Source organism: Petaurus breviceps, unplaced genomic scaffold (genome assembly GCF_028583685.1).
Source record: "Petaurus breviceps papuanus isolate PSGF00001 unplaced genomic scaffold, PetGlider_PUasm1.0 164, whole genome shotgun sequence".
In the NCBI taxonomy this organism is placed as follows: domain Eukaryota; kingdom Metazoa; phylum Chordata; class Mammalia; order Diprotodontia; family Petauridae; genus Petaurus; species Petaurus breviceps.
Window position 1 is genome coordinate 10,737,225 of NW_027185735.1, and position 27,090 is coordinate 10,764,314.

The window sequence follows — 27,090 nt, forward strand, 5'->3', positions numbered from 1 at the left end:
CTTCGGTGCAAACTCTCCTACCCTTCACTGGAAGTACCAGAGAGAAAGAGAATTATAGTTAGAAGGAGTGAGAGCAGAAGCTTTTTCTACTCATAGACTGATAGAACGCCTCTGCATATCAGCTGGGGTGCGGCACTTTAGTTCATATTCTCAATTCTAGAAAAGTGTCTGCTCTGGGGAGCTTGTGATATTGTCATTTCAAGTCACCCCCCAACCGCCCTCTCCTCCTAGTGCCTTGCATTAAAGAGTCCAAACAACACAGTTCCCTATAATGTAATAATGATAATGGCTAGTTTTTATCTAGCCCTTTAAAGTTTGCAAACCCCTTTACCTATGTAAACTCATTTGATTCTCACAACCACCCTGTAAGATAGGTGCTATTATTATCCCTATTTTACAGATGGGGAAAATGAGGCTGAGAGAGGTGTGAGTGACTTGCTCAGTGTCACACATCTAATAAGTATCTAAGACTGAATTTGAATTTGTCTCTTACTGACTCTGTCTAATTCTGGGCCACCTAGCTGCCAACTAAATGTCATATGAAAAGTTCCCCATCAGTTTCTTTAGCACAGGTTTTAAATAATCCCAACATTTCAGTATTTAGGGACAGCTCAGGTCTACCATAGCCAATAGGTCTGGAGATCAAGACTGACCTTGAGATTTAATTGACTTAGTGTTTTATGGCTTGGTCTGTTGGCTTGGCTTTCTGGTTGTCTATGTACGAATGTGCCATCTGTAGTTACATTTGCTCCCTGATGTTGACCATGGCCAACACAGAAATATGAGGAATCAACTCATCTATTGGGAAAACAATGTATACACAGAGAAGTAAATACAAAATATATACAACATAATGCTTGAGGAGTAGGGATGTCTAACAATGGAAATCAAGAAGGCCTTCTGTAGGAGATGACACTTCAGCTAAACCTTGAAGGGAGCAAGGGATTCCTGGCAGGAGGAACAGTGCAAAGTCATTGAGGTAAGAAATGGAGCATCTTGTGTTGGAGATGGTAAGCCTGCTAGTTTGACTGGAAAGTAGGTAGAGTGCATAAGGGATTTAATGTGAAATCAGTACAGAAAGATAGGCTGGAGTCAAGACTGTGAGGGCCATTAAATGCCAGAGAAGTTTGTGTTTTATCCTAGAAGCAGGATGAAGCTACTGAAGTTTTTTAAGTGGGGAAGAGACATGGTCTGTCCTGCACTTTAGGAACATTAGTTTGGCAGCTGTATGGAGGATAGTTTGGAATAAGTTGTGAAACTAGAGGAGGCAGGGAGATCAATTAGGTTACAGTGATTGTGTAGCTGAGCAATGATAGTGGCTCTTGAGTGGAGAGGAGAGGGCTGTGAAAGATATGAAGGTAGAATTAATGGAATGGGGCAGCTGACATGCTTATGGGAAGTGAGTAGTTAATAGTAGAGAATGATTCTGAAGTTGCAAATCATTTTTTGCTGAATCACAGTATGGAAGTATAATTAATGTCCATTGACCCCTGGAAAAATAGATTGGAGCCAGGTTGTAAAAGGCTTTTAAAGCTACATAGAGAAGTTTATATTTAATTCCAAAAATAATAGGATGCCACTGGAATTGGTTGAGTAAGGGAGTCAGGTGATCAGCTCTACACTTAAAGAAAATCACTTTGGGGTGGCTAGGTGGCGCAGTAAATAGAGCCCCAGCCCTAGAGTCAGGAGGGCCTGAGTTCAAATCTGGCCTCAGACACTTAACACTAGCCATGTGACCTTGGGCAAGGCACTTAACCCCAATTGCCCTACCTTCCCCCCTCCAAAAAACAAAAAAAAAGAAGAAAATTACTTTGGCATCAGTGTTTAGAATGTACTGGAGTAATGAGATAGTTGAAGCAGGGTGGCCAATTAGGAGGCTATTATAAAAATCTAGGCAAGAGTTGGTAAGGATCTAAACTAAAGTGAAAAGGTTGGATGTGAGAGATGTTGGCTGTGTTTGTTAGCCGTTTGGATATATGGTGTAAGGGAAAGGGAAGAATCAAAGATAGCATCTACATTATGAACCCAAGAGACTGGAAGGATTCTCTTTGACAGAAGTAGAGAGATCTGGAAGGGAGGCAAAGTTTAGGGAGAAAAATATTGAGTTCAGTTTTAGACATGTTGAGTTTGAGATATTTCTGGGAACGTTGGATGAGGGGCCAAATTTGGAAAGGGAATAACTTGTTAAAAAGATGGTGTCTGAAAACAGGAATTGTGTATTTCTGGACTACAATTTAAAATGTAAAAATGATGGGGATTCTTTATCAGTGATGGAACAGACCTGACAAGAGTTGATAAAATACATTTTCCCAGAGTCTTAAAATCTAAGAATTCTTTTTTTTTTACTAAAAAGAAAAAGGTAGGGGAAAAAAACTGCCCAAATATATCCACTATTCTAGATAACACAGAAGATAAAAATGGAAGAGTAGAGACGGTGAGAAATCTACAGTATACAAAAATCCAAGAAAAGAACTGTTAATAAAACTCTGCCTCTGGTGAGGTAATATGGGATAGTGGAATAATGCTGGTTTTGTAGCCAGGACCTCAGGTCAGATTCTGGCTCTGCCACTTTCTACTTGTATGACTTTGGACAAATCATTAAACATTTCTTGCCTAACTTTTCTTATCTGTAAAATGGTGTTAGAATGGATCTCTGAGAGCACTTCTCCAGTTTATGAAATTGAGAATCACCACAACTGTATCTAACTGTATGACTTAATGCTCAAAGACCTCCAATGAGGGCAAAATATTTTAACCCTCCAAGGCAGCCCATATCTTTCATTGTTGGGCACATTTCCTATGAGAGGTTCTTAATTTGGGATACATGAACCTCTAGAAGGGGTCTTTTGGTATATTTCAGAGGATGTTTCATGCTATGAAGTTGAGAAAACATTACAGCTTTACTTCATCTAACTGCTAATTAAAATTTTCCATTTCCTTTAGTTAATATTTTTGACTGATTGCTATTAAATTATTAAATATTATTCTGAGAGAGTGCCCATAAGTTTCACCATACTGCCAAAAGGGTCCACAATCCCATACAAAAAGCCTAAATTTTCCTCTTTTCAACTTCCATTCTTTTACTTCTATTAGAGTAAGCCTGATCCCTCTTTAAATCTGACATCTCTGCAAATACTTGAAGACAGTTATCCTGCTCCTTCCCCCCCCCCAACCCTCTCTACCAATCTTCAGTTCTCTAAAATAAGCATCACCAGTTCCTTCAGCTGCTTCCTTAAGTATGTTACCCACAGAGGTAAGATAATTTATTAAATACACAGAAGCCCATCACCAAGTAGGATAGTCACTTGGTGAATTCTTTCATGGCAACACTGGAAATACAGAAAAAAAAAAATGCAAAATGGCCTTCAGTCCTGTTCGACCCTTTTCACTTTTGCAGTGAGGGTGGCAGATAATGGGGCAGAGAATATTGAAGGATGACAGTTTTTAGAAAATAAAACTATAAACATTAAATAGTTATTTGTAAATTTGTTGTCTTTGGCCAATCAATGGTTAGTCTTGCATTTAAAACTATGTAGCTGTTATTTACAGCTTTAAAAAAAATCAACATGTTTCTTAATTAAAAAAAAAACTCCTTATGTGTCTGGCTCTGTGTTAGGTGATGGAGAGAAAAAGACAAAAAAAATAAAGCAGTACCTCCTCTTTATGGTTGAGCTTAATGACTTTTGAGTTATAAATCTATGATCATTGTAGTTCCCAACAAAATACTACAGATTTAAAAAACAAAAAAACCACAACCCATCTTGATACTGTATTGGTAGATATTTGGTATGAGAACTTTAGGAATTGCACCCTGAATTTTTAGTTGCACTACTTTTTTTTTTTTTAGGCAATTGGGGTTAAGTAACTTGCTCAAGGTTAGTTACATGGCCAGTTATTTCTGGGTGTGGTGCTAAGTATCTGAGCCCAGATTTGATCCCCAGGTCATCCCGACACTGGAGCCAGTGATCTTACTCAATGAGCCACCTGGCCATCCCTTAGTTGTACTACTTTCTGAAGAAATAATATTTGATTATTGGGTTTTTGTCAGACAGCATTTTTTTTTAAAGGATTGTACCTGTCAAATCTCATCAGCTCTTACAGATTCAGTTTTCATCTCTGTGCTGATAATTTTCAAATCAACTTATCCAGACCTAACCTCTTTTCTGACTGCCACTCTAATACCTCCAACTGCCTGTTGGACTTTTCAACAGGATGTCTATCGCATAGATTATTTTAAACTCAGTATGTTCAAAACGAAACTAATTATCTTTTCCCCCAAGGCCCACCCCTTCCTGACTTCAACCTAAGTGTTTTCTTGGGCTTCTTTAGCTCGAGCTCTGGCCCTCGCACCCCGTCCGTCATGCCCCCCACAACCTCTTTCCCTCATGTGCCCCCCCCCCAGCCCCACACACATACACACACACATCCTCTCTACTTCTCTGTTATTGCCACCACTCTTTTGCAAGCCCTCTTTACCTCACACCTGAACTACATAACAATCCTGAACTTCAACAATAGCCCAATAGCCTTCTGGTGGATTTCTTTACCAGAAGTCTCCCCGCTCCTCCATTTACCTGTCAAATTGATCTTCTTAAAGTCATGTCTGACCATATCAGCCCTGTATTCAGTAAACTCCAGTGGCTCCCTGTTGCCCCCAAGATCAGATTTAAAATCATTTGGCTTTTAAAGCTCTTCATAACCTGGCTTCTTTTTACCTTTCCAGTTTTCTTATATTTTACTCTTCTACGCTTACTCTGCAGTCCAGTGACACTGGTCTACTTGCTCTTCCTCCTGCAAGATATTCCATCTTCTGACTATATTTTTCTTTTTTTTTTAATTTTTAAATTTTTTTATATTTCTTTTTTAAAAAATGTTTCTATTTAATTTTTTCAGATGCTTTATTAAATTCTGATTTACATCATTCATTTCTGCCAGATTTTGAGTTACAAATTTTCTCCCTGTTATTCCCCTACCCACCACCCCAAAATAGCAATCCGACAGGATATCCCCTCCTCCAATCTGCTCCCTCCCATATCTTCTCTAATACCCCCTTCGACTTTTCCAGTAGGGCATGGTGGATCTCTATGCCCCAGTGCCTGTATATCTTATTTCCCAATTACATGTAAAATAGTATTAATAATAGTATATATCTATCTATCTATCTAATCTATATGATTTTAAACATTTGTTTTTAAAACTTTGAATTCCAGATTCATTCCCTTCCTCCCTTGTCACCCACCCTTACTGGGAAGATAAGCAGTTCAGTATAGGTTGTACATGTGTAGCTAATGCAAGACATTAACGTAGTACATATATTGTAAAAGACTGACTGTAATTCCCTCCCTCCTATCCCACCACCCACTTGTTCTATTCTTTACTTTGATCCCGTCTCTTTTCAAAACTGGGTGCTTCCAACTTCCCTCCCCCCCAGCCTGCCCTCCCTTCCATCATCCCCCTTCTCATCCTCTTCACTCTCCTGTAGGGTGAGATATCCTATTTAGTGTGTATGTCATTCCTGCCCTGAGCCAAATTCAACAAGAATAAGGTTGACTTTATTCCCTTTTGCCTTCCTATTCTTCCCCTCCATTGTAACCACTTTCCCTTGCCTCTTCTTTATGAGATAGTTTACCCTATTCTGTCTCTCCATCTCCTTTCATTATATTCCTCTCTCACCTCTTAATTTCCACCCCCCCTTTTTTTTAAATTTCAAAGTACTTTATTGTTTCCACAATTTTTGGAAGCTTCATTGATGAACTGTGGAAAAATGTTACTTTCAAACAGCTTCCTTCATAATCCTGCTTGGCTTCTGAATCTTGGTTCTTGTGGACATATCAACATAATTCTCTCCTGTACGAACAATCATTCCTCCCATGATTGAAGGGTCAGTCTTAACCTCCATTTTCAGGACTTGGCCTTTTCTTAGGAAGCTATTCATGCCCTACTGTTTTTAATTCTGAAAGAGTTGCATCATCTAATGCAGATGCAGTAATAACTGAGCACTGTACTTTTCCACGATGCACACTCATCATGGTAGAAAATGCTGAAATGACTCCTGGGGTGTTGTTTAAACGACCATTTTCAGCAAGCAATTTTGTGAGATTGGTAGTGATGGGGGAAAACTTCTCTTTTGCTATTACATCATTTAGGACTTTTAATAGAATGCTATATGTGGGGATTCATAATAGAGTCAACCATTTTGGGATCCTTCAAAAGTTTTGTTACTCTGAGTACTTCCTTTTCTACCACGTCCAGTTTATTCTGCTTAGATGCAGCAGAATAAAGAGCAGTGGCATATCGATCTTCTAGACCATAAACTTCAACTGGAGGCCTGACGAGTTTAGCAAATGGTCTGTCAATAGAAGTGGTGAATCAGCAAACCAGCTGGAGCATCCCAGATGTACCAGCGCCGCCATCTTCTCCTGTGGTCGCTGTAGGTCAAACCGGAGCCAATTTTTCCTTTTAAGTATCATCCCTTCTGCCTTCCTATTCTTCCCCTCCATTGTAACCCTTTTCCCTTGCCTCTTCTACATGAGATAGTTTACTCCATTCTGTCTCTCTCCATCTCCTCTCATTATATTCCTCTCTTGCCTCTTAATTTCCTCTTTTAAGTATCATCCCTTCCTATTAAATTGCTCCTGTGCCCTCTATCTATGTATACCTATAACATATATATACACATTCACATATGTATTCATATGCCTGTATACCCTCTGATATATATATATATATTTCTATTCCCTTCAACTATTTTCACACTGAGAAAAGTTTCATCAGTTACAATTACCGTTTTTCCCTGTAGGAATGTTAATAGTTCAACTTTGATAAATTCCTTATGATTTCTTTTCCCTGTTTACCTTCTCATACTTCTCTTGCTTCTTGTATCTGAATGTCAAATTTTCTATTCAACTCTGGTTTTTTCAGCAAGAATGCTTGAAAGTCCTCTACTCCACTGAATGACCATATTTCCCCCTGAAACATGATACTCAGTTTTGCTGAGTAGGTGACTCTTGGTTTTAATCCCAGCTCCTCTGCCCTCTGGAATATCATATTCCAGGCCCTTCGATCCCTCAGTGTAGAAGCTGCCAGATTCTGGGTTATCCTGATTGTGTTTCCACAATATTCAAATTGTTTCTTCCTGGCTGCTTGTAATATTCTCTCCTTGATCTGGGAATTCTGGAACCTGGCTATAATATTCCTAGGAGTTTTCTTTTTGGGATCTTTTTCAGAAGGTGATCGGTGGATTCTTTCAACCTCTCTTTTGCCCTCTGGTTCTAAAACATCAGGGCAGTTTTCCTTGAGAATTTCTTGGAGGATGATTTCTAGGTTCTTTCTTTGATCATGGCTTTCAGGTAGTCCAATAATTTTTAAATGATCTCTCCTGGATCTATTTTACAAGTCAGTGGTTTTTCCCATGAGATATTTCACATTGCCTTCTATTCTTTCATTTGTTTGGATCTGTTTAACAGCATCTTGATTTCTCATAAAGTGATTAGCTTCCATTTGCTCCAATCTAATTCTGAAGGGATGATTCTCCTCAGTGAGCTTTTGAGATTCTTTTTCCACCTGGCAAATTTGGCTTTTTAAGGCATTCTTCTCCTCACTGCCTTTTTGAGCCTCTTTTGCCATTTGAGTTAGTCTATTTTTTAAGGTGTGATTTTCCTCAGTCAGGCTGTTAAGACTCTCATTTCGTAATTTTCTTGCATCGTTCTCATTTCTCTTCCCAATTTGTCCTCCACTTCTCTTATCTGCTTCTTAAGGTTCTCGATGGCCTGTAACCAGCTCATATTTTCCTTTGAAGCTTTTGGTGCACAAGTTCTGACTTCACTGTCTTCCTCCTATTCCATGCTTTGATCCTTTTTTGTCCCCCAAATAGGAGTCTAACGTTGGATTCTTCTGTTTGCTTTGCTTCCTTTGCCTGGTCATGTCGCTGCTCAGTCACTTTGACCCCTGGGCCTTTTGCCACAGTAGGACTCTGCCACCAGACAGGGGAGCTTTTGTCCCAAATGCTGCTGGAGGTATTAGTTGGGTGCCCTCTCTGAAGCCTCCACACACTCTGGCAAGCTGGTCACACACCCCAGGACCTCTACCCTAGGCTGCAATCCAGATCCAAGCAGGTTAAAGCAAGAGTGATTACCCCTCAGAGTGGTCACTTGGTCCCCCTACACTCTGCAGGCCAGGAACTGAAGCTGCCACGTGGCAGAGGCTGTGCTGCAGCCCTCAGTGGCTTCTCGCCCCAGGGTGCAGAAGCCGATACACTCCCAACTGATGGATACCAAAGTCCACACTGCACTGGCCTCTCACTTTGTCCTTAACATCTATGTGTTGATAATTCTTGATCACCACAGCTGCTGATGATCTGGAGTCCCTCTGGCCAGCAGCTGGTCAGGCTCACCCTGGGGCTAAAACCTCAGTGTGGAGCTGGGCTTGGCTCCCAGAGCGCTGCTGGAGGTATTAGTTGGGTGCCCTCTCTGAAGCCTCCACACACTCTGGCAAGCTGGTCACACACCCCAGGACCTCCACCCTAGACTGCAATCCAGATCCAAGCAGGTTAAAGCAAGATCAATTACTCCTCACACTGGTCACTTGGTCCCCCTACAGTCTTCAGGCCAGGAGCTGAAGCTGCAGTGTGGTGCCAGCTGAGCTAAGGTGTCTCAGCGTCTTCTCGCCCAGGGGGAAAAAGCCAACGTACTCCCAGCTACTGGTCCCAAAGTCCACACTGCACTGACCTCTCACCTTAGCATCTATGTGTTGATAATTCTTGATCACCATAGCTGCTGATGATCTGGAGTCCTTCTGGCCGGTGGCTGGTCAGACCCACCCTGGGGCTAAAACCTCTGGCTCACGTTGGCCTGGGCTTGGCTCCCAGAGTGCTGCGCTGGCCGGGTTCCTGCCGGCCTGCCAGTCTGTCCTCAGCAGGAGGTTAGCTTCTCTGTGTCATTTTGTGGGTTCTGTAGCTCCAAAGTTTGTTCAGAGTCCCCTTTTACATGGATTGGGGAAGGTGGAAGCTGGAGCTGCGCGAAGGTCGTGTTTCTACTCTGCCATCTCGACTCTGCCCCCTGACTGTATTTTTCCCCCAGCTATGCCCCATGTGAAATCTTTGTCTCCTGGCTTCCGTAAAATCCAAGCCAAAATCCTACCTGCTATAAGAAGCCTTTCCCAGTCTCCTGTAATACTAGTAGTGTCTTCCCTCTGTTGATTATGTACCATTTATCATGTATGTATCTTGTTTGCACATAGTTGTTTACATGTTTTCTCCTTCGCAAACAAAGCTTAATAATGCTTTGTTGACTTGACAACAAATAATTTCCATTGATCATTTAATTTCTTTTTGTGTTGAAGGTTGTAGCAGCATTGCCTGAAGATATGAGGCCAGGTACTGATCTATATGGATTTCCCTGGGAAATGGTGTTATGTGCAGTTACAGTTGGCTTTTTTACAATTCTCCTTTTTTTGTGGAGAGGTTTTTATGCGGTAAGTAACCAGAGTACTAAAATAATATACACTGTATCCTAGCATATTTTTTATTTTTATTACAAAGTAAGGTTATAGTTAGACCAGACACTCAAAATTGGACTTGTAGATGATTAACATTAGAGAAAAGAGCCAAGTGCAGTTTAAATAATAAATCACATATTTTTTGAGAATTTATTGCAAGATTGTTCTATAGCAGTGATAAGACCTTAGTCCTTTTTCTACCTTGACATTTTTTGAATTTTTCTTCTTTATTTTGCCTCCAAAATATTCTGTAGTTATTGTTAATTATTTTACATATTGGCTATTCTATATATTGACATTTTTCTTCATATATCAATATTCATACCAGCTCAGCCTGTTCTGTTATTTGCCATCCCAAGAAAACATGTGGTTTTATGGTATTTGAGTGAGAGGAAAGGTTAAAAAATTTGAATGTGTTTTATCTTTTCTCTGGTTAGTCAGAATTCATTGTTCTAATATAATAAGTTACTACTATTTGTAATATAAATATTATAAGTTTATTATGTTAGACTTGCTAGAATATCTCGTTTTTAAATGCATTGTAATTTCTTTGTTAAAATTCATGTTTCAGGTTAAAAGCCGACTTTACCTAGGTAAGCTATTTTTTTTTCTATTTTAGATCTTTTTATTGTACTTTGAAAATTTTCATCCTTTTCATTATGATAATATAAATATGACAATGTTGATTTTATTTTAGGAAGGGAAAAACAGCTTGCCCAAAAAATTACTGAACTAGTGGAAGAAAAATGTAAGATTCTTGAAACATTTAGCCTTTGTCTAAAAGAGGTAAGCATGTTTCTTAAATTGTCAATATTCATGTTAAACTTACAGTTTTACTTGAAAAGGCTTTTAAGTACAAACTTTAACTTCGAGAATATGATTTTGCTTCTAAGTTTCTGCTTAGTTTGCAGCTTTCTTTAAAAGACAGAGCCCTGAGGGCAGAGTCAAGAAGGTGGAGTAGAAACAGGACCTCCGCATGGGTCTCACCACCTCCAATCCATATAAAAGGGGACTCTGAACAAACTTCGGAGCTTGAGAACCCACAAAATGACACAGAGAAGCTAACCTCCCGCTGAGGACAGCCTGGCAGGCCAGCAGGAACCTGGCCAGTGCAGCGCTCTGGGAGCCAAGCCCAGCTCCACACTGAGGTTTTAGCCCCAGGGTGAGCCTGACCAGCTTCTGGCCAGAGGGACTCCAGATCATCAGCAGCTGTGGTGATCAAGAATTATCAACACATAGATGTTAAGGACAAAGTGAGAGGCCAGTGCAGTGTGGACTTTGGTATCCATCAGTTGGGAGTGTATCGGCTTCTGCCCCCTGGGGCGAGAAGCCACAGAGGGCTGCAGCACAGCCTCTGCCATGTGGCAGTTTCAGTTCCTGGCCTGCAGAGTGTTGGGGGACCAAGTGACCACTCTGAGGGGTAATCACTCTTGCTTTAACCTGCTTGGATCTGGATTGCAGCCTAGGGTAGAGGCCTTGGGGTGTGTGACCAGCTTGCCAGAGTGTGTGGAGGCTTCAGAGAGGGCACCCAACTAATACCTCCGGCAGCGTTTGGGACAAAAGCTCCCCTGTCTGGTGGCAGAGTCCTACTGTGGCAAACGGCCCAGGGGTCAAGTGACTGAGCAGCGACATGACCAGGCAAAGGAAGCAAAGCAAACAGAAGAATCCAACGTTAGACTCCTATTTGGGGGACAAAAAAGGATCAAAGCATGGAATAGGAGGAAGACAGTGAAGTCAGAACTTGTGCACCAAAAGCTTCAAAGGAAAATATGAGCTGGTTACAGGCCATCGAGAACCTTAAGAAGCAGATAAGAGAAGTGGAGGACAAATTGGGAAGAGAAATGAGAACGATGCAAGAAAATTACGAAATGAGAGTCTTAACAGCCTGACTGAGGAAAATCACACCTTAAAAAATAGACTAACTCAAATGGCAAAAGAGGCTCAAAAAGGCAGTGAGGAGAAGAATGCCTTAAAAAGCCAAATTTGCCAGGTGGAAAAAGAATCTCAAAAGCTCACTGAGGAGAATCATCCCTTCAGAATTAGATTGGAGCAAATGGAAGCTAATCACTTTATGAGAAATCAAGATGCTGTTAAACAGATCCAAACAAATGAAAGAATAGAAGGCAATGTGAAATATCTCATGGGAAAAACCACTGACTTGTAAAATAGATCCAGGAGAGATCATTTAAAAATTATTGGACTACCTGAAAGCCATGATCAAAGAAAGAACCTAGAAATCATCCTCCAAGAAATTCTCAAGGAAAACTGCCCTGATGTTTTAGAACCAGAGGGCAAAAGAGAGGTTGAAAGAATCCACCGATCACCTTCTGAAAAAGATCCCAAAAAGAAAACTCCTAGGAATATTATAGCCAGGTTCCAGAATTCCCAGATCAAGGAGAGAATATTACAAGCAGCCAGGAAGAAACAATTTGAATATTGTGGAAACACAATCAGGATAACCCAGAATCTGGCAGCTTCTACACTGAAGGATCGAAGGGCCTGGAATATGATATTCCAGAGGGCAGAGGAGCTGGGATTAAAACCAAGAATCACCTACCCAGCAAAACTGAGTATCATGTTTCAGGGGGAAATATGGTCATTCAGTGGAGTAGAGGACTTTCAAGCATTCTTGCTGAAAAAACCAGAGTTGAATAGAAAATTTGACATTCAGATACAAGAAGCAAGAGAAGTATGAGAAGGTAAACAGGGAAAAGAAATCATAAGGAATTTATCAAAGTTGAACTATTAACATTCCTACAGGGAAAAACGGTAATTGTAACTGATGAAACTTTTCTCAGTGTGAAAATAGTTGAAGGGAATAGAAGCATGTATATATATATATACACACAGACACATATATATATATGTGTGTATGTATGTACATATATATGTCCATATCAGAGGGTATACGGGCATATGAATACATATGTGAATGTGTGTATATATGTTTACAGGTATACCTAGGGGGCACAGGAGCAATCTAATAGGAAGGGATGATACTTAAAAGGGGAAATTAAGAGGTGGGAGAGGAATATAATGAGAGGATATGGCGAGAGACAGAATGGGGTAAACTATCTCATATAGAAGAGGCAGGGGAAAATAGAGGGGAAGAATAGGAAGACAAAAGGAAATGGGTCAACCTTATGCTCATTTAATTTGGCTGGGGGAGGGAATGAAATACACACTAAATAGGGTATCTCAACCTAAAGGAATGTAGGGGGGGAAGGTCATAAGAGGGGGGATGATGGAGGGGAGGGCAGGCTGAGGGGAGGGAAGTTGGAAGCACCCACTTTTGAAAAAGGATGGGATCAAAGTAGAGAATAGAACAAGTGGGTGGTGGGATAGGAGGGAGGGAAATATAATCAGTCTTTTACAATATATGACAATATATGTACTGTATTAGTGTTTTGCATTAGCTACGCATGTACAACCTATACTGAACTGCTTATCTTCCCAGTAAGGGTGGGTGACAAGGGAGGAAGGGATGTATCTGGTATTCAAATTTTTAAAATCAAATGTTCAAAATATATATATATATGCTATTATTACTATTTTACATGTAATTGGGAAATAAGATATAGAGGCACTGGGGCATAGAGATCCACCATGCCCTACTGGAAAAGTCGAAGGGGGGGGTATTAGAGAAGATATGGGAGAGAGTAGATTGGAGGAGGGGATATCATGTGGGACTGCTATTTTCGGGTGGTGGGTAGGGAAAAACGGAGAAAATTTGTAACTGAAAATCTGGTGGAAATTAATGATGTAAATCAGAAGTTAATAAAGCATTTGAAAAAAAAAAGATATAGCCCCTCATAGTCACAGTATGTTACAATTATGTAGTACTTTTTTCTTTTAAAAATATATTCACATCTCATCTCATTTGATATTGGTAATTACCCTTTGAAGCAGGTAGTGTGGATATTATTATTCCGGTCATATAGATCAGAAAGCAAAGCCCCAAATATTAAGTGAATTAACCAAGACAGTAAGCCAATAACTGAATGGAGCCAGACCTTCTAGTTCTGCATTCTTTCCACTACTTTTCCCTGGAGGAACTGGAATACTCTCATTATGTCCTTTTACTAGTTTGTCTACTGCTTTTACATTTTGCAGTAAATTACTATAGTTAATAAATATTTCCTTCTGCTTTTTTCTTCCTATTTGCCAATGGTTTCATTTCTTTTTGTCTTCTTGTTTTCATGTTTATTATTCTTTTGAAATTTTTATACCAGTTATTTGTTTTGATAGTTGAATGTTTTGGATTTCAATTAAAAATAATTCTACAGTGTTGTAATTGAACACACTGGTTTCTGAAAATCAGGAAGTTTGAGTTTTATACAAATTTTGCCAATAAAATTGAGAGGTATTGGTCCAAATATCTGGTAATCATTGGTTTAATGCTGTCTTGTACTGAAGAGTGTCCTAGAGTGAATTTGTCTTTGTCCTTTTGCTGTATCATTTTACCAGTGACTTGGATAAAGGCATAGACGGTGTCCTTAACAGATTTGTACATGACATAAAGATGAGGAAGTATTATAGCTGACACCCCAAATGACAGGATCCAAGAAGATTTCACCATGCCTGAACAGGAAGCTAAATTAAATAAGATGAATTAGTACAGATAAATGGAAAGTCCTTCACTTAGCTACAAAAAAAAAATTCAATTTGGGGCAGCCAGGTAGCACAGCGAGTAAGAGCACCAGCTCCAGTGTCGGGAAGACATGTGGATCGAATCTGGGCTTAGACACCTATTACCCACCCAGAAACACCTGGCCATGTAACCTTGAGCAAGTTACTTAACCCCAATTGCTTAGGGGTGGCCAGGTAGCTCAGCGAGTAAGATCACCAGCCCCAGAGTTGGGATGACCTGGGCTTGAATCCGGGCTGAGATACTCAGCACCACACCCAGAAATAACTGGCTGTGTAACCTTGAGCAAGTTACTTAACCCTGATTGCTTTAAAAAAAAAAAATCTAACTTCCCAAGTGAGGTATGGTTTTTAGCATGGGTAGACAGTAGTTCCTTGGAGAAGCTGTGAGGGTTTCAGTAGGCTGTACATTTCATGCCACTTAGCAGTACAACATAGCAGCTGAAACAGCTCATGGGATCTGAGCTCCCTGAAGAGAGGCACAGTAAGGTTGTCATCCTCATGTTACATACTCCCCTGATCAGACTGTGTCTGAAACATGATATTCTTCTCTGGGAGCCACATTTTAGGAAGGATATTGAGAAGCTGAAGAGGATCTAGTGGAGTGTGACCAGAATGGTGAGGGTCTTAGAGACCACCTCATATTAGGCCCTGAGGAAGTGCTGGGATAGAGCGCTGGACCTGTGTCAGGAAAGCCTGAGTTCTAAATTGGTCTCATGTACTTACTAGGTATGTAACCCTGGGCAGATCACTTAATCTTTGTCTCAGTTTTCTTCTCTGTAAAATGGGAATAATAACCGAACCTCTGAGGGTGGTTGTTAGGTTAAAACAAGATGATATATGTAAAGCATTTGGCAAATGTTAAAGCACTATATAAATACTAGGAAAAATGAGGAAATAGGAATGCTTAGCTTAGAGAAGACTTTGAAAAGGAATGTGATTTCTTCAGATATTTGAAGGGCTATCATGTCGAAGTATTAGACTTGTTTTGTTTGGCCCTAGCAGATAGAATTAGGAGCACTGGGGAGAAGTTGTAGAGAAACAAATTTAGACATGATATGAGGAATAACTTCCTAATAACTACAATTTCTAAAAAAATGGAATGATGAGTTTTCCTTCCCTGAGGTCTTCAGGTAAAAGCTTGATGGCTACTTAGGGTATTTAGAGAAGGGATTCCTATATAGTCATGGGTTAGACTACTAAAATTCTATTATTTTGAGTCTTGGCTCCACTACTTGCTACCTATATAATCTTGGGTAAGTCACAACCTTTCTGAGCCTCTTTTCTTCAAAAGTGGCATATTAATACTTAATCATGAGGTTGTTGTGAAGATCAAGTAAGATCCATGTATTTTAAGCACTTTGTAAATGGTAAAGTGAAATATAAATGTTTTTATATATGTTATTGTTGCATTGTCAGTGTGACAATATATGTATTCTATATTGTCATAAAATAAATATTAGGGGTAGGCATTAGACCTGTAATTTCATGATAAAATATGATTGTTAGATCACTGATGATCTCTTCAAACTTGAGGTAGATGGACACTAATAGAGCATTTTTTTTATATGATTTAAACTTTTTGATGGTCTTAGGATTTTATCCTTCCCTATGTTTATTAGGAAATGACACTAAGATTTGGAGTTTCAGGTCTCTTTGAGACACAGACTTCGATAAATTTTGCTAGGGAATTATAAAGAATTATAAAGTTGTCATTTGCACACACTTGATTTCACCATTACCCACAAATTTCTACTTCCTTAATTAGGAACTCTGACATTGCTTTATCTGACTATAACCACCTATTATTTTATTTCTCCCTAAACTTTATGCCTCTTAAACCTCTTCTCCTCCCTCATTGAGTTCCCCTATCCCTTAGTACTTTCTCAGGCTATTAGCCCAGGTCTAACTTGACTTTCCTTCCTTTCCAGTTCCATCCCTTTAGCTATTTCACCTCTACCTTCCTCTCTGATCTCAAATCTCAAAGGTACCATTGATTTCCTTAAATGTCAAATCTGATGGTCTTTTCTCAGTCTTTGTCCTTGACCTCTCTGCTGTATTTGATACTGATCATCACTATCTCCTCTTGGATACTTTGTCTTCTCTTGATTTTATGACACTCCCCTCTTCTAGTTCTCCTACCTTTGTGACCACTCCTCATTCTCCTTTGCTGGTTCATCATCCATATAATTCTACTTAACTATGGGTGTTCTTCAAGATCGTCCTACACTCTCTCATCTGTTCCAGTGGGTTTAATTTTCATTTTCATGCAGGTAACTCAAAGGTCTTCAACCTCGCTTTTTCCCTGAGTCTCACATCACAATTGTATTTTGGACATTTCAAACTGCATATACCAGAGACATTTTCAAACTTGACATGTCAAAAATTGAACTCATCTTTCATTCCAAATTCATTCAACTGCTACATCTCTATTTTTCTTTTTTTTTTAATTTTTAAAAAATTTATTTATTTTTCGTTTTCAACATTCACTTCCACAAGATTTTTAATTCCAAATTTTCTCCCCATCTCTCACTTCCCCTCCCACTGGTGTGCATTCTGATTTCCCCTTCCCCTAGTCTGCCCTCCATTCTATCATGACCCCTCCCCCCTTTATTCTCTTCCCTTTATTTTCTTGTAGGGCAAAATAGATTTCTCTGCCCCGTTGCCTGTATATCTTATTTCCCAGTTGCATGTAAAGACAATTTTTAACATTTGTTTTTCAAACCCTAAATGTGCATGTGCTCCTCTTTCAACCAGGTCCCATAGAGGTTTCCCACTGACTTTGCATGTTGTTCTCAGCATTTGTGAGTTGAGAAGTCTGGAAATCGCCACAGCTGCCAGCGATTCAGTCCCCTGAGGCCTGCTCAGGCCCTGTCTAAGGCCCCCCCCAACCAGCCCCCCCACAGCCCATGCTGTCCTGCGCTGTGCTCCCAGCACAGTGCAATATACCTTTCTGTTGGCCTTTCAAGTTGTTTTGAGCTGGAGATGTGTTTCACTCTGTCATTTTGTGGGTTCTGTAGCTCTATAATTTGTTTAGTCATTTTTTAACCAGTATTTGGAGGGGTTTGGGGGCAAGCTCAAGCAAGTCCCTACTTTTCCTCTGCCATCTTGACTCTGCCCCCTCTACACTTCTCTGTTTCTGATAGCACCACCCTCCCAATTTCCCAACCTTCATTTTCTCCCTGTTTCTCACCCCTCATATCCAGTTAGCTGCCAAATCTTACCATTTCTGTCTCCAAAACACCTTTCATATCCAACCCTTCTCTCTATGCATGTATTTACCATCTTAGTTCAGGGCCTCATCATCTCTCATCCAGATTGATGTAAAAGCTTCCTAATTAGCCTCTTGTCTCACTTCAGTCCATCCTACAAACTCCTGCCCTTAAATGTAGATCTGATCTTATGACTCTCCTACTGATTCAACTTAAGTAGTAGTAAATTGTCTCTAGAATAAAATAGAAATTTCTCTGTTCACCTTTTAAAGACCTTTATAACTTGATTCCCACATCCTACTTCCTTTCTCATTGGAGACTCAAACTCCTACATTCTGGGATCCTGACAAACTCTGGTCCTCTCAAACTCTGTGATCCGGTTTCTCACATGTGATGTTCCAGCTCCCATCACTGTACTGGCAGCCCCTCATGCCTGAAATGTGCTTTTTCTCCTTACCTGTATCTTAGAGCATCCCTTTCTTCTTTCAAGGTCCAGCTCAAGCACTGCCTTCTACATGAAGCCTTTCTTGAATCCTCTCAACTGCTAATACCTTCCCTCTCAAACTACCTTTTATTTAACTACTTTGTATTTATTCTCTTTTATATTTATTCTGAATATTCTTACAGTTCTTTGTGAGTTGACATTGTTTGATGCTTTATATTCGTATCCCTAGTATTTAGCACAATGCTTGGCACATAATAGGTGCATTTATAAAAATGTTTGTTCTTTTTTTTTTTTAATTTTTTTTAAGCAATAGGGGTTAAGTAACTTGCTCAAGGTTATACGGCCAGTTATTTCTGGGTGTGGTGCTGAGTGTCTGAGCCCGGTATTCGATCTCCAGGTCATCCTGACACTGGAGCCAGTGCTCTTACTCGCTGTGCTACCTGGCCCGCCCAAAATGTTTGTTGATTGATTGATTTGCCAATAAAAATTTACAGATGGGTTTGCCTTTATTTCTGTTTCTCTTTGGCCTAGAAGAGGGAATTGAAGAAAATGGGATGAAATTTATATGTCTGTAAAGTAACTTCTAGGTTTTACTTGTCTGCAATCAGGGTGTATTTTACCTTTTTATCATATAGTCACTAAAGCCCCTGACATAGTCTATTGTTTGATTGCAGTATAAAAATCTAGAATCATCTTTAAAGGATGGAACCTTTGAGAGTGAGTCATCAGAAGCACCCAATCTGGAGGTAAGAACTGAAGGAAAAGGTAAAGTAGTCAAGTGATTTAAGGAAACTGGAAAAAGGTCTTATTTTAAAAGAATTAATAACATTAAAGCTAAGAAAAGACCATCCTTTAGAGAAGATAGACTTTCTTCAGTAAGAAAAGAAGTATTAATTTTACCATGTAGATGGCCAATTAGAACTTCCTCAGAAACAAAACACACACATGCATATATATATATATATGTATACACACACAATATATACATATATGTTTTAGAGAGGAAGTAGAACACAAGGAAGAAGCTGAAAACATTTTAGAGATAGGAACCTTCATCTGAGAATTTGTAAGGTATTTGTGTTACTTTTTGGCCTTTTGGCTTTCTCCATTGACCAGACCTTATTCTGCTGTAGAACATACCACAGCCGAGGGGGCCACCTTTCCAGTCCAGCAGTCCACTGTGCTTGCTTTCTTTTTGCAGAGTAGAATACCTGGCATCACAAAGGAGAGATGTCATTTTCAAAACGGGGAATAGGTGACAGCAGTGAGTTATTACTTATTTGCCAGCTCTTCCACTGTCACTTCACATTCAAGTTCCTTGGAGTATGTTAGACTTGGAAAAAAGTTTTGTATCTAAATGTTTTAGGAAAGTTCTTTTAAATTCAGCCAAGCAGAGAGAGTCTGGGTATTGTGTTTCTGTTGTTTGGATGGACATGCATAAGATAAATATTGGGAAAAGGAAGGAGTCTTTCGTTTCTTCTAAACTAACAGACGGAAATAGGTCATTTCTTTTTCCTTATAACCTGTAGACTTTCTCAGCCCTCCTGTAGTAGTTTCCAGCCTACTGTGTTAGCATCAAAAGATTCTCAGTGATTTGGGTTTAAGTCTAAATAGTAAAAGCACTGGATTTATAGCTACAAGACTTGAATTTGAAACCTCTTTTTTCCTCTTACTTCAACTTTTGGGGCTTCAATTTCCATATCTGCAAATTGAGGGGTAGACTAGATAATCTCTGAGGTCCCTTCCAACTTCCAATCCTATAATCCTTGCTGTGTTTGTGATAAAAAAAATTGCAATATGAATTCCAAATAAAAATGAGCAGGAACTTAGATGAATTATTACTTGTTCATGACTTGTTATTTCTTAAAATAAATTAATATTCTTTTTTATTTTAACAACTGAATAAATACTATGCAATTTCTATGCAAAAAATACCGTAATAAGGGCCTGGGATACAAAGATGAAAAATTATGGAATCTCTACCCTTCTAAGATATGTGTATAGAAAGATAAGTATAAGAAGAGATAGACTACCATGGAACAAAGAAGAGAAGACAAAAATACTGGGAAATCTGAGCGGGAATTATATGATTTACAGTTGAAAAGGACAGTTGAGACTAACACTTTCATTTTATAGAATGCATGAAAGGGATAGGAATTAATTCTGAAATCTGGAGTCAGATTGTAGAGGGCTTTAAATGCTGGGTGAGAAATTTGTATTTTATCTTGTAGGCAGTAGGGAGACCCAGAAAGTTTTGAGTAGAGGAGTAACCCACTGTATTTGTATATTAGGAAGAATATTTTGCCAGCTGAGTAAAGGATGATTTAGAAAGGAGAGAAACTCAAAACAGGGAAAGTGGTCAGGAGGCTATACTAGTAGGCTAGAGGAGGGTAATCAAAAGGTTAGGTGACCTTGGAGAGAACAATTTTAGTATAATTGTGGAATAGAAAGGGATTGAGGAATGATTGGGGCATTGAGAAAGTACAGGCACTAAGTATAGACTTTTTTCAGGAGTTCTGATGGTGAATGGGAGTGGGGTTTGAAATATAGGATGACATATTGAGGGTATAATAAGGCCTAGAAAGGGTGTGTGGTTTTGTTGTGTTTTGTTTTTGCTTTTTAGCTTTTTAAAGATAACAGTGACTTGAATATGTTTATAGGTAGCGAGGAAGGAATTATTTTTTAAAAATAAATTTATTTATTTTTTAGTTTTTAACATTCACTTTTACAAGATTTTGAGTTACAGATTTTCTCCCCATCTCTCCCCTATCCCCCACCCCAAGATAGCAAGCATACTGAGTACCCCTTCCTCCAATCTGTTCTTTCTGATGCCTTCCCCCATCCCTCTGGGCCTTAATTGTAGGGCAAGGTGGGTTTCTATGCCCCATTGCCTGTATGTCTTATTTCCCAGTTGCATGTAAAAAAAAAATTTTTCTTTGGAGGGCAATTGTGGTTGTGCCTAAGGTCACACGGCTCGTTTTGTGTTAAGTGTCTGAGGCCAGATTTGAACTGAGGTCCTCCTGATTCCAGGGCTGGTGCTCTATTCACTGTGCCACCTAACCTCCCCTTAAAAAACAATTTTTAACATTTGTTTTTAAAACTTTAATTTTCAGATTCTTTCCCTTCTTCCCTCACCCACTCTCACTGGGAAGAGAAGCAGTTCAACATAGGTTGTATATGTGTAGTTATGCAAAGCATTTCCATAGTAGTTATATTGTGAAAGACTAACTATATTTCCCTCCATCCTATCTTGCCCCCTATTTATTCTGTTTTCTCCTTTGACTGTCCCTTTTCAAAAGGGTTTGCTTCTTAACTACCCTCTCCCCCAGTCTGCCCTCCCTTCTATCATTCCCCATCTTATCCCTTTCTCCCCTATTTTTGAGGGAGAAATTATTGAGAGGAAAAGCCTGAAGATAAGAGATATAATGAACAGTAGAGTCTACTTTTTTTAAAAAATTGATTTATTTACTTTTAGTTTACAATGTTCAGTTCCACAGTCCCTTGAGTTTCAAATTTTCTACCCCTCTTCTCTTCCCCCCCTCCCCTGCCATGGCAGCATGCACTCAAATATAGGATCTACAGGTATTTTCACATTAATCACTAGTCAGATTGTAAAGAAGGATTATAATTAATGGAATGATTAGTGGGAAAGAGGAAACAAAACAAGAAAAAGAAAACAAGAGCAGGTAGTTTGTTTCAGTCTGCATTCAGTAGAGTCCACTTCTTGAGTAGAAAGGACGGTCACCACTGAGACCTGAAACAAAGGAGAAGTGAATAAGTTGAGAAAATTTGAAGTGTGGAGAAAGGGAGATTCCGGAACAAAGAGAACAGGGCTTCAATCTGTTTAAGAAAGTAGGAGGCAAAATCATCTGCCAAGAGAGTTTGGATTGGAGGTGTAGTAGTGGACTTTGTTTAGGAAGTTTAAAATAAGCTTCTGTCAAGAGTATGATTGGGACTCAGATGAATAAAGGAATTCTTCTGCATTGGTGAGATCTCACATGAGATTAGATTTTGTGATTTTATATTTAATTCAGTCAGCAAAGTTTTTTTAGTTCTTTAAGATGGGCTTGGCCTGGCAATCAGTGAAAGAGAAGAGATCAAATAGATGATAGAGGTGACCCAGGATTGAGAATTAGTAGGGCATAATGACAAGGTGTCAAGTGATTGTGAAGCTGAAATGACAAATGTTAAGATTAGTAATGTAAATGGAGGGAAATGAAGCCAGGATGATAGATGAGGAAAACAGAGAGGGATCGATAGGCCAGAAGTTTCAAAAAGAAACGAGCATGCTTAGAAATAAGGCTGTGGGAGAGATTGTCACCAAAGAAGAATTTCAGTTTTAGAGCTTCATTTTCTTCAGAGTAGTTGTATTTTCTATTTCTTGATTATCTCTTCTCACCCACTCTGCTACATGGGATTAGTTGTTCTGTTAATATTTTGAGCAATTAGAGAGTTTTTATAGGTGAACAAGAAGTTGACTCAGCATCATAATTTATGGGCCAAATAAAAAGAGCTACAACTTTGGGAGATGTTGGATTTATAGACTCTAAGCATTATATAATAGTTATAATTGTTGTATAATAGTTAAGTAATTTTCATTTTGGGCTGAATATTATAGGGAATCTTTAAGTTTTAGTATTTTTATACTAATTTTCTTGCCATTCATGAGCATTAGTAACAATGGTTAAATGTAGATTCAACCATCTTATCAAATAAGCCAGCCCTTTTCTAATTTCTAATTCTAATTATTGACATTCTTGATGAAAAAATTTTCAGATAAAATACAACTTTATAGTAGCTGAAGATTTAGCATATAAAAAGAACCCAACATAATACTATTGTTTTTATTTCAAAGTAATATGGAGAAAATATGAAAGCTCTATATAAACAAGTTTCTTTTTTTATTTTTAACTAGAATTAAAATGTTTGTTTTGCTTTTATTTTGGCATCTGTTAAATTATTTTTTATTGTTATTTTTTTGGTGGGGGGGCAAGTTGTTTGAAGGATCACAAATATTAGAGGTATATTTATTTCATCATTTGTAAATCAGTTGTAATAATTTAATACCTAATGATGATATTAAATAATAAAAGGTAATAGAAAATTTCAGTCTTTTACCTTACATAGAGCAGGATTGCCTTTAAAAGTGTTTTGAAGTGCATCTATAATTTTCTGATTGAGGTGTTAATTTTTTATTTGATTGTCATTTTTAAATGAATGTCCTCATTTTTTCTTTCATAGTGTCTTGGAAGAGAGTATTATTTAATCAGAGTTTAATAGTGTTACTAATCATAGCAAATAAGCTGATTTAAATTATTAGTGATACACATACAAAAAGTTTAATATAGATATATGTGAGATTAACCTTAACCAAAAATGCTCAATGTTACTTTACAAAATTGACGATTTTTTAGGCTGCAGATGAAAAGCTGAACAGAGCAAACTCTGTACTTATGGATGAAATACATTCTCTAGAAACAGACTTGAAAGAGGAGAAATCTAAACAATCAAAACAAGATGAGTTGGTAAGACTTTTATATATGGAAAAATGAACAGGGAGAGGCACTGTGGGGGTGATTTAAATTTTGTAGCTTTTAAAGACATATTGAAAGAACTAGATTGTAGTTAACCTAAATACTCATATATACAGTAGGCAGTTTTTACTGTACAAAGAGCAAAGATGAAAATGCTTTAAGTTTCTGATGTTTGGTTTTCTTCTTTTTTATTCTCCCTTGGTGTTTGGTTTAGGAAATGGCACAGTGATATGTTTGTGAATGACTGCTTCACGAACTTTTGAAATTATGACCTTTTATTAAATAGCATGAATCAGTTGTAATTTGGTAAAATATTAAGGTTTAGACAAAAGGTATTATCTTAAATGCCACTTTGATGTTTACTATTTATATTAACTGCAAAAGCTAAAAGTAGTAAAATAGCTATGATAAATAAAGTAGTTATAAAATAGTTACATTTTTTGTGCAGCTCTTAATTATAAAGTAAAACTATCTTGGTGATAAACATATAATCAGATTTTTTAACAGATGTTTCTAACAGTAGATAGAAACACTTACAATAAAAAAGCACTTAAATAATTATTAACGCTGTCTTTCTAGATGACTGACTTTAAAACACGGATACAGTCATTTGAAGATGAATTGAAATCTATCAAATCACAAGTAGCTGAAGTAAGTTGAATTGGTTAATCATTTTGACAGATAATTTAATTTAATGTAGCATTTTAAGAGTATCATTAAGAACAAAATAGAGAAACAATTTTAGAGCTAGTGACAGAACTGGGCCTAGAATCCAGATCTTCTGAACTCAGCTATGTGCAGATGTTCTGATAGGGATGATGAAGTTTGAGAAATCATTGTGGGGCACATAACAATGTTAAATAACTTGGGAACTTTTGGTAGAAGCTCAAGTACACCACCCAGTGAGCACACTGTCCCTAGATTCTCAAGGGTGTCTCTACTCTTAACTTCCAAACTTCTATTAACTGTGGATCTTGCTGCTTTTTCTGTGATGTCTTTGCTTTACCCTGTGACATGGGACCATCTCCAGTTGTCCTGATCTGTATCTTACTACTGGACCCAGATGGCTCCAGAGGAGAGAGTGAGGCTGGTGACTTTGCACAGCCCTCCCTCACTTCAATTCACTTGCAAGTCCTGGCATCACCTTTCTGATGTCATGGTCCTTTTTGAGTATGAAGAACAAAAAGCAATCTTTTACCTTACTTAGAGCAGGATTGCCTTTAAAAGTGTTTTGAAGTGCCCTGCTAGAGACCCATCTGGCCAGTTCCAGTTGGGCAGCGCAGCTTCTTCTTTCCTTCCTTCCCTCCCTCCCTCCTTCCCTTTCTCTTCTCCCTCTGTCCATATAGGGTATCATACTCTTACCTGTGGGTGCTATGCCTAAAGGAATGTAAATTTTGATTGCTGAATCTTCCCAAGTTATCTTGTGGTTTATTGTCTAGATTTCTTTCTTAAGGACCATGCCTTAAAACCAAATCCTGGGCAGCTAGGTGGCACAGTGAATAGAGCACCGGCCCTGGATTCAGGAGGATCTGAGTTCAAATTTGGCCTCAGACACTTAACACACACAAAAAACTAACCATGTGACCTTAGCTAAGTCACTTAACCCCAATTGCCCTCCAAAAAGCAAAACAAAACAAAAAAACCCCACCAAATCCTTCTGGCTCTCATTAATTGACTAACAATAGGTCCAAGCCCAAGGCTCACTTGGTCATTGTTTGGGCCCTGATGGCTCAGAGTGAGTGTAAATAGCATTTGTTTCTGTTTTGGCCAGAAACTCTGAAGGTCTTTCCCTCCCAGATTGATTTTTTTTTTTTGACTAGGTAAAAGAGGACATTCTTGGCCTCATTTCTTACTTAGCCTTAATCACTGAATGGGCATTGCCTTAGTCAAACTGAGACCTGGGAAAAACCTTAGCTTAAAAAGGTCAAGGTCTCTCATCACATCCAGGGCCATCTCCAGTTGTCCTGATTTATATCTTACCACTGGACCCAGATGTCTCTAGAGGAGAGAGTGAGGCTGGTGACTTTGCATAACCCTACCTCACTTAAATCCAATTCACTTGCAAGTCATGGCATCACCTTCCTGATATCATTGGTCCTCTTTGAGAATGAAGGACAAACAACAATAATTCTGTGACATGCTATTAACTCTCTCTGTAAAAATCATCTAATATAGGCATAACTGACTTTTTTCCAAAACTAAGATTCTGTTTCTCTATACCTATACCAGTGAAATCTTCCTCTGATTTCTCTAGCTGAAAGTTTGAGGAGTCAGCCTGTGGATTCTTTCTATTTTAACTTGGCTTCTGATTCGAATAGATCTGTGTAGCTTTCATTCAACATTTCTTGAAATATGGTATCCAGTCTTCTTTTAGGGATAGGGAAAGTCATGGATTTCAGGCAGTCCAATGACTTTTAAATAATCTCTCTCTGACCTGGTTTCTGGATCAATTGTTTTGGGTAGGATGTAGCTTAGATTTTTTTCCCCCCTTCATCTTTTTGATTTTGTTATAATGTATCCTGTTGTTTCAGTGGGAATCATTTCTTTCTGTTTGATCCATTGTAACATTCAGAGAATCTGGTATTTGGTTAAGGCTTCTTTTCCCTAGGGCTGACTTTCATTTATCATCTCCTTTTTGGTCTCTTGCTTCATTTTTTCCAGGAATTCTTGTAATTCTTATGACTCAGCTGGTGTTCTGTTTTGTTTTGTTTTGTTTTTAAGTCTGAGACTTTACTTCTTGTAGTTGTTGTGGAATTATTTCTTTCCTCATTTCTTGATCTTCTGTTTACCCTTTTTACCCTGTTTACCCTTCTGTTTGCCAGACTTTACTTGGGTGGAGGGGCCCTGTTTGGTTTTAACCTTTGTTGTCTAGGTTTTTGCTTCTGGCTGTCATTTCCACTGACTGGCATCTGTGCCCAGGGTGCTGGCAGATTTCATGTCTACTTTTATTTCTTGGTACAGAGAACTATATTCTTTTTTTTTGCTTTTTGGAGGGGGGAAGACAGGGCAATTGGGGTTAAGTGACTTGCCCAAGGTCACACGGCTAGTAAGTGTTAAGTATCTGGGGCTGAATTTGAACTCAGGTCTTCCTGATTCCAGGGCCAGTGCTCTACTCACTGTGCCACCTAGCCACCCCTGAGAGCTATATTATTAAAAGCTATCATTGTTGGCTCAGATCAGTTTGCTGCAAACTTTTGGAACTCCTTAGGTGTTTTGGGTTCTGATTGTTTTAAACCTTCCTCATTGGAGCTCTTCAGTCTTCCTTCTCCCTTCAGGCCTCCGCTGTCTTTGGAGAGTTTTTGGGTCTGCATTGGAGGCCTTTGTAGCGCTGCACTTGCTCACCTTTTCTGATGGACCTTTTCCATATTCGTATCTGTATCCACAGGCTTCTATCTCCTTAGGAAAATCTGGGCTTACAACAGTTTCTCTTTAGATTTCTTGATTATTATTCTGGTGCTTTTTGTTTTCCCCTATGCTTCAGTACTTGGGTGAAAACTGGGCTGTTCTGCCCTTTTTAACTCAACCACCTCAGCTGGAAGTCACATGGGTTTACATACTAGATTCTGCCACTCTCCAACTTGTGTGAGCAGGTCATTTAACCTCTCAGCCCCCAGTGTCCTTATCTGTACGTAATGAAGGGACTGGCTTAGATGGCTTCTTTTCTCATCAACACTAAATTTATAGGACTTTTTCTCATATTGCTCTGTAATCTTTTGATTCTATAATGTTTGTTTTATTTCACTAGTTGTTTTATTTA

General features: G+C 38.8%; 1 protein-coding gene and 1 pseudogene across 9 annotated transcripts in view; one reads left to right on the forward strand and one right to left on the reverse strand.

Moving 5' to 3' along the window:
* Positions 1-27,090, forward strand: part of MIA2 (MIA SH3 domain ER export factor 2) — a 481,197-nt gene that overhangs the window by 403,579 nt on the left and 50,528 nt on the right. For 8 of the 9 annotated variants that reach the window (XM_069082299.1, XM_069082295.1, XM_069082292.1 and 5 more), the window contains 6 exons: positions 9,340-9,471; positions 10,067-10,088; positions 10,193-10,281; positions 18,474-18,545; positions 23,214-23,324; positions 23,913-23,984. In XM_069082299.1, the coding sequence (XP_068938400.1) occupies positions 9,340-9,471; positions 10,067-10,088; positions 10,193-10,281; positions 18,474-18,545; positions 23,214-23,324; positions 23,913-23,984 (498 nt within the window). The remainder of the gene's footprint in view (positions 1-9,339; positions 9,472-10,066; positions 10,089-10,192; positions 10,282-18,473; positions 18,546-23,213; positions 23,325-23,912; positions 23,985-27,090) is intronic. The other variant, XM_069082294.1, reaches the window with a different exon arrangement.
* On the reverse strand, positions 5,700-8,769 carry LOC138156912 (ATP synthase subunit O, mitochondrial-like; annotated as a pseudogene).